General features: G+C 42.1%; 1 protein-coding gene and 1 long non-coding RNA gene across 2 annotated transcripts; one reads left to right on the forward strand and one right to left on the reverse strand.

The window, feature by feature from the left end:
- The first annotated feature begins 5,376 nt into the window (after positions 1-5,376).
- LOC141775056 (uncharacterized) lies at positions 5,377-8,587 on the forward strand. Its single transcript, XR_012595543.1, has 2 exons — positions 5,377-5,465; positions 5,536-8,587. It is a non-coding gene; the product is annotated as an uncharacterized LOC141775056 (long non-coding RNA).
- Positions 7,558-10,815, reverse strand: cysltr1 (cysteinyl leukotriene receptor 1). The gene is made up of 2 exons (XM_074647976.1): positions 10,687-10,815; positions 7,558-8,586 (listed from the first exon to the last, which is right to left on the reverse strand). Exon 2 carries the CDS (start codon positions 8,566-8,568, stop codon positions 7,558-7,560), a length of 1,011 nt encoding a protein of 336 aa, XP_074504077.1. The 5' UTR covers positions 8,569-8,586; positions 10,687-10,815.
- Positions 10,816-12,999: the final 2,184 nt, after the last annotated feature.

Below are 12,999 nucleotides of genomic sequence, written 5' to 3' on the forward strand. Positions count from 1 at the left end.
TTCAGCGTAGGGGTTAGCTTGTGATGTGAATAGACATTGGATAGAGTCAGGTAACTCACCAAGAGAAGTAGGTCCTTGTAATGCCCATCCAAGCCTTGTCCTCACTGCAGCTGGTGCTCCCTTTGGGCCATGTTGGACTCGCTCCATGGGTGTGATGAGGAATGGATTGTCTGATCCGATGAGGATGTGCGGCTGAACTTTAGAGAAGGGATTCAGTGGAAGACCATGTAGATGTGGATAGCGTTGCTTGAGTTTATCGACAGGGTAACTTTGTTCGACAAACATGATCATGTCGGAAGTGAAAGCACTGTCAATTGAAAATTTTCTTTCAGGGAATGAGGCAGCAGATAGTTTGAGGTTTACAGTTCTTCCTCCTAGTGTCTCTGTCTGCTGTCTTACGGTGCGCAGCTCAAGTCTTTCGGGCTCTCCATCCAAACCAAGATACTTAGCAGCACCTGGTAGCAACATTGTACGTTCAGATCCATCATCTAAGATGGCATAGGTATCAAATGTCCTATTCTTGTTGTACAGTCTTACTTTGACTACTTTAAGTAGTACTTTTGGTGACGTACTCTGTGGGTTCATGTACAACACTCTAGATGCTGTTTGGGTTCTATTTACATCATGTAATATGCCTAGGTGCAGGCCATTACATTTGGGGCAAGGTTTTCTCAGAGTGCAATCTGTTGCTCTGTGAGTTCTACCACATCTCCAACATCTGTTTTGTTCCTTCAGCCATTTTGCCACTTTATCCGTGCTTAAATCCTTTAAGCTTTCACAGTTTGTCAGGTAATGGGAGGTCGACTGACAGTATACACATGGATACCTTGTTTGGGGTTGTGGCTGATGTCCTGATGCAGTGCGTCCATGTGAAGGCTTCCGATCTGCCCCGTGGAGAATGGTAGCTGACGGAAACTTGAATCCTTGATTTGTATCCTTCCTTTGAATTTGGGGGACACCGATTTGAAGGTTGTTGGCTTGTGCTACGACTGCTTGGCATTCCGCCTCTCCTTCAAGCCATGCAGAAAAGTCCACTAGGTTGTAGTGAGCATTGGGAGAGGCTGAACGGGCGTGTCTGGCAAAGTTAGAAATTAGCTCTACAGGGAGTTTACTCAACAATCGCTGAACATGTGAAGCACAGGCTAGCTCTGCTGCACCTTCTCCTGATCTTAGTGATTGTAACATGCCCACTAATGACCTTACTCTAACTGCAAAGTTTTGAAACCCCTCAGCATCTCCACAGGCCAATTTAGGGAGATTTAACATGGTCTGTATCTCCTTTAAGGCCAGGTGATGTGGTTGTCCATACTGTCGCTCCAGCGCTGCCAGTGCCATGGTGAAAGGTTGTGAGGCATGGGCATAGGAGAGTGCAATATGGCGAGCAGGGGGGAGGCGTAGATGATCCAGCAGGATATGGAATTTGAACAGTTCGGGATCTTCTGCTGGTAGTAGGTTCGTGAAAGCCATCTTCAACATTACAAACTCATGAGGGTCGTTATGGGTGAAATAAGGGAATGAGGGTCCCTCAATTCGTGATGGATACCTTGAACTCATAGTCTGCTGTACAGGAGCCACAGGTAAAGAGAAGCTTGGAATAAGGGGAACTCCAGTAGGCTGTGGGGCATATGAAACTGGAGCTTGCTGGGAAACAAAGTATTGGGGTTGAGGCTGCTGCACATGCTGCTGAGGTACATGCTGAAACTGGTATGAAGCTACATTACTTGGATGGTAAGCAGATGGCTGTAAACTGGCTGACGAAACTTGGGCTGTAGGAATAGGTGGGAGTTGTATTCCATACGATGGGAGCAAAGTCCCCTGGGCTGGTGGTGAATGACTGTGAGGGTCATAGCCTGCTGGAGCTGTGCTAACCCCCTGTGATGGTACTGGGTGGTATAGTTGATGAGAAGACACATAGGAGAAAGTAGCTGGTGGCATCCGTTCCGGTGGCACGTGGATAGGAATTTGAGGTGTTGGTAGAGGTACTGAAGGAGGCTGAATTGCAGGCATATGGGTAGAAGTGATATAGGGGCCAGGCCCTGAAACTGGTAAGGCTGAGCTTACACTAGGTCTATAGGAGGAAAATACTGGATTAAATGGCACATGAGCTGATGAGGCTACAGGTAATGAGCCTGAGGGTTCCTGGGGTCGAAGCTCTGAACCATATCTGGTATAGGAGGCTGAAGCAGGTCTTTTATGCTCACATTCTACAAAGGCAGAGGGCTTATGAACATAAGGAAAAAGTGTTTGGGCAGACTGGGAAATTTTACCAGGATTCGTTGCAGGTACTAAACCAGCTAGGTTAGGTTCAGATCGGGTTTTATCACACTGAGCCTCTGTGTGAGTTTGCAGTGGCTGGTCACATTCATGTGAGTGTTGGGCTCCTTGGGACTGTATATCACCCTCTCCCTCTGAATCTCCCTCTGAATAAGACTGTTCATAATGCTCAACTCTTCCCATTAATTCATTAACCATACCCTTTAACTGTGCTACTTCCTGTCTTAATAAAACAGTCTCTGAAGTCTCTGAAACAGGTTCTGCACACTCTGTTAATTGTTGAGGGGGCTTGGCGTAGAGTTCAGTTTGGTAGTCTTGTAGATACCGTGGAGGCATCCTCTCCCGCTGTGGCCTTCCTCCCTGCTGTCTCTCCTGCTCGGGTGAAACGGCATGTGGATCCATTTCCCAACATAGATGTTTTCTCCGGCTCGAAGGACCATGAAGAAGCTATGTTGCTTGTGGTGGTGTTGGTTCATAAAACATCTGATGTGGTGCACATTTAAACACAGGATCCAGGGAGCCGTTCCAACAATTTATTAAAGTCAAGGTGTGAAGTTGGATGGCAGTTGGTGGATGATTTTTTCTATTAAGAAAGGACATTAACAGATGATATTATAAATCTCATAAATATAATACAGATTACAATTAATAAGTCAATTCATTTTAACTTACATCTTTATGCATCCACAATCTGGAATTTGCCTTTTCTCCTTCACATATTAAACTCAGGTATCTAACATAACACAAAACAATCTGTTAACTTTCAAACAATATATATCTCATTTCAACCAAATAAATTATAAAGGCACAAAAGCCACATTAAACTCACATCACTCTCTCTTTGTTCTGCCTGGAATTGTTTGGAGGGAAAAGGGAGGGTTCAGGCCTGGAGGGCAGACTTATATAACCTACGGGGGAGTGGTTTAGTCAAGTGTGCATTCTATACCATGCCTGCAGGTGGGTTAGGGACTTGTGATTTAACAACCTGTACAAAAACTTTATTGTAGTGCGTTTTGGCTTGTGGTCTTCATCGGGGTCAGCGGCAAACACACAGACACAGTTAGCCGCAAACATATGGTGACAAATCTGTCAGGTGTTGATGGAGGCCAAACAGAACTGAACGGAGAATGAATACTACATTCATTGGGACGCTAGAAACGTGACTCCAAATAGATGCTAATGTTGTAATCTACGCATTAATAGAGATTAATTCAATTTTCATGAAAAATTAATCGCACATTTTTTTATCTGCTCAAAAAGTACCTAAATGGGAGAGTATTTAATACTCTTATCAACATGGGAGTGGGCAAATATGCTTGCTTTATGCAAATGTATGTATACATGTATTATTGGAAATCAATTAACAACAAAAAACAATGCCAAATATTGTCCAGAAACCCTCACAGGTACTGCATTTAGCATAAAACATATGCTTAAATCACACCATGGCAAACTCAAGCCCAACAGGCAACAACAGCTGTCAGTGTGTCAGTGTGCTGACTTGATTATGATTTGCCCCAAACTGCATGTGATTATCATAAAGTGGGCATGTCTGTAAAGGGGAGACTCGTGGGTACCCATAGAACCCATTTTCATTCACATACCTTGAGGTCAGAGGTCAAGGGAGCCGTTTGAAAATGGCCATGCCAGTTTTTCCACGTCAAAATGTAGCGTAAGTTTGGAGCGTTATTTAGCCTCCTTCCCGACAAGCTGGTGTGACATGGTTATTATGGGTAGTTTCTATCTTCACTCTAGCTTTAAAACTGAGCCCACTACAACCTACAAATCCCAACTTGCATTAATACATTCAAGAAATTAGTGGCATTAAAACAAATTTGCATTAACGCGTTATTATTGCGTTAACTTTGACAGCCCTTCTCCAAATAAACGCTAACGTTGCTCTGTATCAGCTGGATGTGTAAAAAGGCTGCTGTGTGCTAACATGTTCACCATATCAACGTTATAAGGTGATAATATGATGTTTACAGCTTGTTGTGCTGCTTTCTTGTGGCCGCAAATTCAATTCAAGTAAAGAGTAAACCACTCTTGATTTATTGCATTAAAGGGGCCAACTTCTAATTTTACATGTCAAGACATTGGGTCATTTTTAAGAGCTGATAAGTGCCTTTTGAGGTATTTGCCATCGGGATTCCCATGTATAAAGGAGATCCAAATTGCCCACAGTAGAAGCAGCTCTCCTGGAGAGCTCCTCTAAGCATTTCTGTACTCATGTGGTGGGCATTAACGCATGTTGCATAGCTGAGCCTGCTCCCCCCAAAGGCAAACAAGTTTTATTCTTTACCTTTCCCACAAACTAATCAATGCTGAAGCCAAATCACTTCAGGAGCAGTAAACCTGGAGCAAGGATGAAAGAAACGGTATCAGTGATTTCCTGCCATTTACAATGGAGTTATAATCATTATCAATAACCTCTTTAGAAACAAATGAGTACGAATTTAGCAGGGACTTTCCTAACTTCCTATAGTAATTCCGCCATGCGGTACACAAACACTGCAACAACAGAGACCCATCTCTAAGATGGGCCCTGCTCTGCCAACCGAAACAAACATCTTTTTGTGCAGACGGAGGAGGGAGCCGATCATGTGCTTGATATTATCTGTTTATGAAGTGGTAATACAGAGGCCTTCTATGTTCTAATCAGCAGGGTCGGCCTAAGCAGTCTGCTCTCTCTGTGTTGTTTTTGTATCTCTAATTAACTGGGAAGCTACGTTTTTTGTCTGAATGTTGTATCTTTATAGAAGGATGAGGATATGCCCTTACCCTTTTTTATAAATGTAATATGCTTTTTATAGCTTCAGTTAATGTGTTTATATGCTATTAAGAGGGTTTTATAGACTTATACATTTAGCACAAATTAAATTTGTCAGTGCAATACAACTCATCTTGTAGCTTGTTGTTGACTCATCTCAGAGAAACGGATAAATAATAGTAAAGCAATAGAGGAATTGGTCAGTGTGGGGTCATTTCGAGAAGGGCCACAACGATATGTGTGCTGGTGCGACACCCAGTGGACAGAGCCGGTAACTCTTCATGCAGCCAGTGTGAACTTCCCATCACAGTGAGAATTGCATGTGATCATACTGAACTGACACGCGTTAGATGATTTATTGATGCATTCATCATACAATAACATGAAATATAATTTGCATACAACAGAAATACAGCAGCACGTTTTCAGTCGTTTTAGAGGAATAGTTTGACATTTTAGCGAAATATTCTTTATTTGCTTTTTTTGCTCAGAGTTACATGAGAAGATCGAGTACAGAAAATACTACAATACAAAATATAAGCTACATACTAAGCTACAACCAGCAGCCGATCGGATCAGTTTAGCATAAAGAACCAGAAACAAAAACAAACCACAAATTGTATGTACAAACTATAGAGTCTATATATAGATGGATGATGCGTCTCCACTTCCTTCCACTGCACAAGAGTGAAGCCAAAATATCCCGGATACGGGAGCTGCACATCTCAAGATTTTGATGTCATTTGGAGCCAGAGTCTGATTTCAATGTCCCGCCCACACACCCACCCGAGCCAATCACGAGCCAAGCACGGCTGCAGCTCGGTAGCTGTTTGGCTAGAAAGACACAACATCTAACCATAATATGTCTATAACTACATTTATCATCAAATTGCCACATGTTCTATTACTTGAAAATGATGTACAGTCTATGGTAAACATGGTATACAGTGTGTTAATTTGGGAGCTTTAGAGGTGCAGGTTGATTTTGTTACCTTTGGACAGAGTCAGGCTAGCTGTTTCCCCTTGTTTACAGTCTTCATGCTAAGCTAAGCATCAGCTGGCTGTAGCTTCATATTCACCGTACAGTTATAATAATAATAATAGTAATAATACATTTATTTTTATAGCACTTCTCAAAACAGATGTTACAAAGTGCTTCACAAGACAATATAAGCAGATAAAGTAAAAGATATGGTAACTGCTAAAACAGAACATCACAGAACATATCAATAATAATAGAAGTGGTAAAATTGTAGGACAAGTTGATAAAACAAATAAACAGTATATATACATCAATGTGTATAAATGTACACATGTGTCCAGAAACGGATGTATACATACATATATTTATACCCAGTCTTCTACTTATAGGAATGCTATCCTAAAAAAATGTGTTTTCAAAAATTTTTTTAGATGATCGTATCTCTATAGGAAGTGCATTCCAGAGTTTGGGAGCCCTGACAGCAAAAGCCTGATCGCCTCTCGTCACAAAATTGGACATGGGAACAGCAAGAAGTAGCTGATCAGATGATCTCAGCCCACGTACAGGCGTATAGGGTGTTAAGAGACCCATTATGTATTCTGGGGTCAGACCAAGTTGTGCTTTAAAAGTGAGTAATACAACTTTAAAATGTATTCTAAATTGTAGGGGAAGCCAGTGCAACGATGCCAGGACTGGTGCAATGTGCTCCCTTTTATTAATGCCCATTAGAAGCCTGGCAGCAGAATACTGAACCAGTTGCAGTTACGAGAGGGACGTCATTCTTCTTGTCTAATTCTTAAGAACAAGAAGGCAAATAAGCGTATTTCACAAAATATCAAACTACTCTTTTAAAAGTACACAGTGCTGAAAATCATTATTCATCATCATTATTATTTACAAATAAGATGCACAGAAATATAAAAAATCAATAGCACAAAAACAACAAATATGAATCCAAATTGAGTAAAATTCTTTATAATAAGCATGGAAAATCACAATAACTCATAATAACAACAACAACATTAACATTGCCACAAAAATGTAAAAAAAAAAAACAGTGATAGAAGATAAGGAGAAGAAGAATAGATAAGAAAATTAAAGGTGCACAGTTGAGTTTAGCCCTTCTTGATAAACATTTATATGCAGGTTGAGCGATACAAGACTCGATAAAAAGACAACAGTATCTACAAAACATTCATACATTGATATACTGTGTATATATATTTGTAATTCCACAGTTTGAGTAACTTTTGGGACATAATAGGATACTTCTTACTGCCATAATGATAATGCAGATTTAAACACTGAACACTATGCATTCTTGAGAATAATAAATATTGATTTTAAAGGAAAACATGCTCCTGAGACTTGTGTTCATGAGTAAAACAGCCCTAATTAATTGAAATGTTTTATTATGTTTCTCTCAACTCCTTCCCTGTTTGCTACTGAGGCCACACGCCACCCTGAGCTCTAAACATATCCTAAGCTGCTTGTTTGATGAGCCTCCTGTCTGGTTTAAATTATCTGGCCCTCAGCCCTGCTGATGGTTTAACCCAGACTCTGAGCCTTTGACGGGCATCACCCTGACTATACGGTTGTGGGTGCTTTCCTTCATTGACCTGCGCAGGGAGGACAAGCGACTGCGGAAACCCTCGCCGGAAAAAAAATAAAGCAGCGGATCGAAGCATGAATTGGCAGCAGCCAGACACAGCGTCACCACGACGGACTTCTGCATGGCAAGTTTCTCTGGGCAGGACCTGCCAGGCTGGGACAGGAAGCTCAGGTGGATGGTGCGCTGCACGTGGTACGGCATGAAGCAGATGAGGAAGGTCAGCAGGACGATGACAATCATTCGGATGGCTCTGGTGCCCGTGTCCCGCTGGCGTCGGGCAGCGTTGGTGCGGGACAGCAGGGCACGGACTATGCCGGCGTAGCAGATCAGGATTACCAGGAAGGGCAGGGCAAAGCCCACCACCAGGGACAAATAGTTCAGCCAGATTAGTTTCTTCATATCTGTACCTTGTGCTGGAGGCTCAAAGCACGTGGTTTTATTTGTGATGGGGTCCCTTTTCTCGCCCGTCATCAGGAAGGGTGAGGACGAAAGGCAGATGAACACCCAGACGCCCACGCACACCAGGCGAGCACGGTTCTCTGTCACCAGCCGCAGGTTCTGCACAGGGAAGACGATGGCCAAGAAACGCGTGACGGACATGGCAGCCATGAAGTAGATGCTGCAGTAGAGGTTGACATAGAGGGCGTAGGAGCTGATGCGACAGACGAAGTCCCCCAGGTTCCACTCGCCCGTGACATAGTAGAGGACTCTCAGTGGCAGCGTCATGACGCACAGCAGGTCGGACACGGCCAGGTTCAGCATGTAGACGTGAAAAGGTGAGCTCTGGCGGTACGCTCTGATCAGCACCACCAGGGCGAAGCCATTCCCAACCAGGCCCAGCACGGTGATGAGGGAGTAGGATGTGGAGTAAACCTTGTTACGAAAGTCATCGATGGACTGATTGTAACAGTGTGTCATATTTGGCTCCATTTGAGGTCACACCTGCAGCTGCAGAGACGCAGAAAAATATGACGATGTGTGTGAAAGAGAGCATGTGAATGACAAAAACAAAAAAACATTCGTGCAAGAAAGAAATGTGGTTACTGTGATATGGCAGATTGTTTCGGTGATAGTCTCTCTTTTCTGCTGCTGTGCAGACTATGGAGAAAACTTTTTAGACCCTTATCCTTATCCTGTTAACGTGACAAAGGTTCTGCTTTTAAAAGGTTAAAGAGTGATTTCTGTTTCTGCTGTACAAGAATTTTTTTTGAGATGGATTCAGACAGAGTTGCAACCAACTTTATTTTACCATCTATGCATCTGTACATCAGGTGATGATTCATTCATTAAACCTGCAGTAGGCAGAATACTTTTTGGCATCACTGGGCAAAAATTCCATAACAACCTTTCAGCATATTGTAATTCAAGTGTTCTGAGAGAAAACTAGACTTCTGCACGTCCTCATGGCTCTGTTTTCAGGCTTTAAAAAACCTAGCCTGTGACGGGAGACTTTGGCCAATCACAGGTCATTTCAGAGAGAGGGCGTTCCTATTGGCTGTTCATTCAACTCCTCTTGATCAAACGATCAAACTAGGCAGCGCTGATCGAATATGAATCAATATGCTGTTACTGTTATGCCTATTTCTCACCTAAAATGTTTTCAGAAACATCTTGTAGTGTTCTATTTAGCTGTAAAATTAGAAAGTTTGCTCCGGTTGGTGGGCGTGCTTGGTATTTCCTCAACTGATCTCAACATGGCTGCCGGGTCACAGACTTTCTCATTTTACAGCTAAACTGATAGGCAAAGCAAGGCAGCTTTATTTGTATAGCACATTTCCATAACAGGGCAATTCAAAGTGCTTTACATAAACATTCAAGAACATTGCACAAAGTGCATTGCAACAAAGTGCAACATTAATACATAATTAAAACAGTTATAAAAACATAAAAACATAAAACATTAAAGATTAGAAAATAAAAACAAGCTAAAAATAAAAGCTAGGATAGAAGCTAAAATAGAATAAAACACAAAAGAGTAAAAGCTCTAGTGCAGTATCAGATCATTATCTGCGTAAGTTGGTCCTGCAGGTTTCTGGGAGCTTGTTCCAAATAGTTGGTGCATAAAACTGAATGCTGCTTCTGCATGTTTAGTTCTGACTCTGGGGACACTAAGCAGACCTGATCCAGATGACCTGAGGTCTGGATGGTTCATAACATAGCAGAAGATCAGAAATATATTTTGGCCCCTAAACCATTTAGTGCTTTGTAAACCAGCAGGAGTATTTTGAAATCAATTCTCTGAGAGACAGGGAGCCAGTGTAGAGACCTCAGAACTGGACTGATATGATCCACTTTCTTGGTCTTAGTGAGTACACTACAAGATGTTTCTGAAAACATTTGAGGATAGAAATAGGCATTACAGTAACAGAATATTGATTAATATTCGATCAGCGCTGCCTAGTTTGATCGTTTGATCGGAGTTCGCAAGTGATTGACAGCTGCTCAGAGACGGCAAGGCTCCAGCTCGGCTCGGATTGGTTGTTTTCCTCCGGTCAGTGAAATCTTGCAAATGCCATTAGGAGCACCGGAGGACACAGAGGCACATGATTTTGTTTTCAGATTACCTGTCTCATGCACTACTGTCAGGATATAGTGTCATTTTATAAAAATAACTTTTTTGAATCATATTTGCTCCATATCTACCCATAGCTGCTTTAACTGGCAGCCTAGGAGCCTTTTTCTCACTGCCATTAATGATATAAAATGCATCCAGTGAATCAGAATGTCATGCACTTTACTAATTATCTGTGCAGCTCTGATGCACTTTACATTGAATAGCTTGTGCACTGAGAAACATAAATGAATGTTATCAAATCACTGATTCATATACTGCTTGACCATTTGTATTGTTGTTCTTGTTTGTCATTTCATTGAGAAAGATATATGAAGCATGCTTCAAAAAGTCTACTGTACAATCTGAAAATGTGCTCAAACGTATCATGCTGTAATTATCTGTCAGTTACTTCCTCCTCATCAAAGGTGAAAACCTGTCTTGATATAGCAATAGTACAACTTTCAGTCAGGCTCTGACAAATTTTAATTCCTTACCACGAATTCCTGTCTGGTATCAGAGCGGTGCAGCTGGTGTGTTGATCTTCTCTCCTGGTCTACTCTGCCTCGTTTGCCAGATGGCGTAGCAGCGGTGGGAGGAGGCTGCAGCAGGTGGCTGCTTCCTCACAGTTATTGGAAGCATCAAGCCCAGTGACATCATCAACCATGCAGCCACATATTTACAGTAAATGACAAAGAACTGAGGGTAAAAGAGGCAGTGCATTAACTCTAAAAGTTGTGCTCTTGTTGATATGTTGACTTGGACATCATTAATCTTATTCCATTTCAGCCTGAATTCACCTTAGCCATACCCTTACTATTGATTTTGCAGACACCTACAAGACCTGTCTCTGTCCTGAACATACAGTCTGCTATTTGTCTGCAAACACATCATTTATGTTTTCATATTTCTGTTTGGTTTGTTTCCTTGTGTTAGCTCATCTGACCTGTTCCCCTAACCGTATGTGCATCCTGGAACCAAAGAAGTATCTCGTACCTTTAGTCTATGGCAGTTGTTCTCAACCTTTTTTGTGTCGAGGACCCCTGTCACATTAGGTCACAGACCCCCATGTGATAAGATTTCTCTTAAAGCAGCAGTGGGTAGAATTGGAACAAACATGATTTTGAAAAGTTGACACAAGTCTAAACTTGTATGTTTTCCGAAGCAACACAGAGCAAACAAGGAGCAGAGTTGGTGCCAACGAGGGAGTTGCCAAGATGCCTTGCATGCATTCAGTTAAAGCAGCAGTAGGTAAAATTGGAGCAAATATGATATATATTTTTATAAAACGGTCACTATATCCTGACAGTAGTGCATGAGACAAGTAATCTGAAAAAAATCATGTGCCTCTGTGTCCTCCGGTGCTCCTAATGGCATCTGCAAGATTTCACAGACCGTCGGAAAACAACCAATCAGAGCTGAGCTGGAGCCTTGCCGTCTCTGAGCAGCTGTCAATCACTCGCAAACTCCGATCAAAAGATCAAACTAGGCAGAGCTGATCAAAGAATAAAGTTTGTGACTCGGCCGCCATATTGAGATCAGTTGAGGAAATACCAAGCACCACCCACCAGCCGGAGCAAACTTTCTCATTTTACAGCTAAACAGTAGAGGTGAGAAATAGGCATTACAGTAATAGAATATTGATTCATATTTGATCAGCGCTGCCTAGTTTGACCGTTTGATCAAAGTTCACGAGTGATTGACAGCCGGCTCCGTTGAATGAACGCTCAATAGGAACGCTCTCTCTCTGAAATTACCTGTTATTGGCCAAAGTCTCCCGTCACAGGCTCGATTTTTTTAAAGCCTGAAAACCAGTGATGGCGAACTGAAGCTTCATGAAGCATTAAAGCTTTCCAGCAAATTGGTTCGGAAAAGGGTTCATTTCTCGAGGCTTCATGTGCACACAAAACCACCTGGTGGTCAACGAGTGTAATACAGGCAGATATGATCGTAACCATGTGATCTGTGATATACTGTATTTTGCTCCAGTAAAGGCTGCTGGGAATGACTATAAACAATGAAAAAAATATATTACCATGTAATCCATTTATATCTATATAATATATAATATAATGTCTATTTTCTAGAAAGTATATTATGAGTATATAACATACATGTATAATAAACTGTAATTGTTTTGTGAGGAATGCATCTTATGTGTGTAAACCAATCCTTTGGTCAATAATTGTATTGTAGTGTAGTGTAATATAATATAATAATGGCAGGAGGGGTAATATTAGTGTTCTGTGTCACTTCTTAAAAGTGGCATTGGTTTAACCAGTGAAGATCGGTGAAGATCTGAACCACTTCCTGAACCAGTCAGCGGTAAGGCCGGGCAGCGAGGCTTCGGACGTCATCAATGACGTCATTGGTCTAAAACGATACGTGTCACTTCTTAAAAGTGGCATTGGTTTAAGAGGTGAAGATCGGTGAAGATCTGAACCACTTCCGGAACCAGTCAGCGGTAAGGCCGAGCAGCGAGGCTTCGGACGTCATCAATGACGTCATTGGTCTAAAACTATACCACTGGCGTGTTCAGGGAGTGGCCTTGGGTGGCACAGGCCACCCCTGAAATCTGATTGGCCACCCCAAGTGCCACCCCAATATCTTAAAATATGATTGGCTATATGCCCAGTCAGAGGCGGGCCACGGCACTGAATGTAAACTGCACTCTTGTTTAGAGTTGCAGTTCCTTCTCAAACCTGAGAGGCAGAGATGCGCTAAAGTAGTATGTAGCCTGCAAAAAAAAAAGGCGCGAAGAAGAAGAAGTTTGAGCAGGTGAACCTACAGGTGAAACAAACTTTTTTTCT

This window comes from Sebastes fasciatus, chromosome 10 (genome assembly GCF_043250625.1).
Source record: "Sebastes fasciatus isolate fSebFas1 chromosome 10, fSebFas1.pri, whole genome shotgun sequence".
NCBI classification, from domain to species: Eukaryota; Metazoa; Chordata; class Actinopteri; order Perciformes; family Sebastidae; genus Sebastes; species Sebastes fasciatus.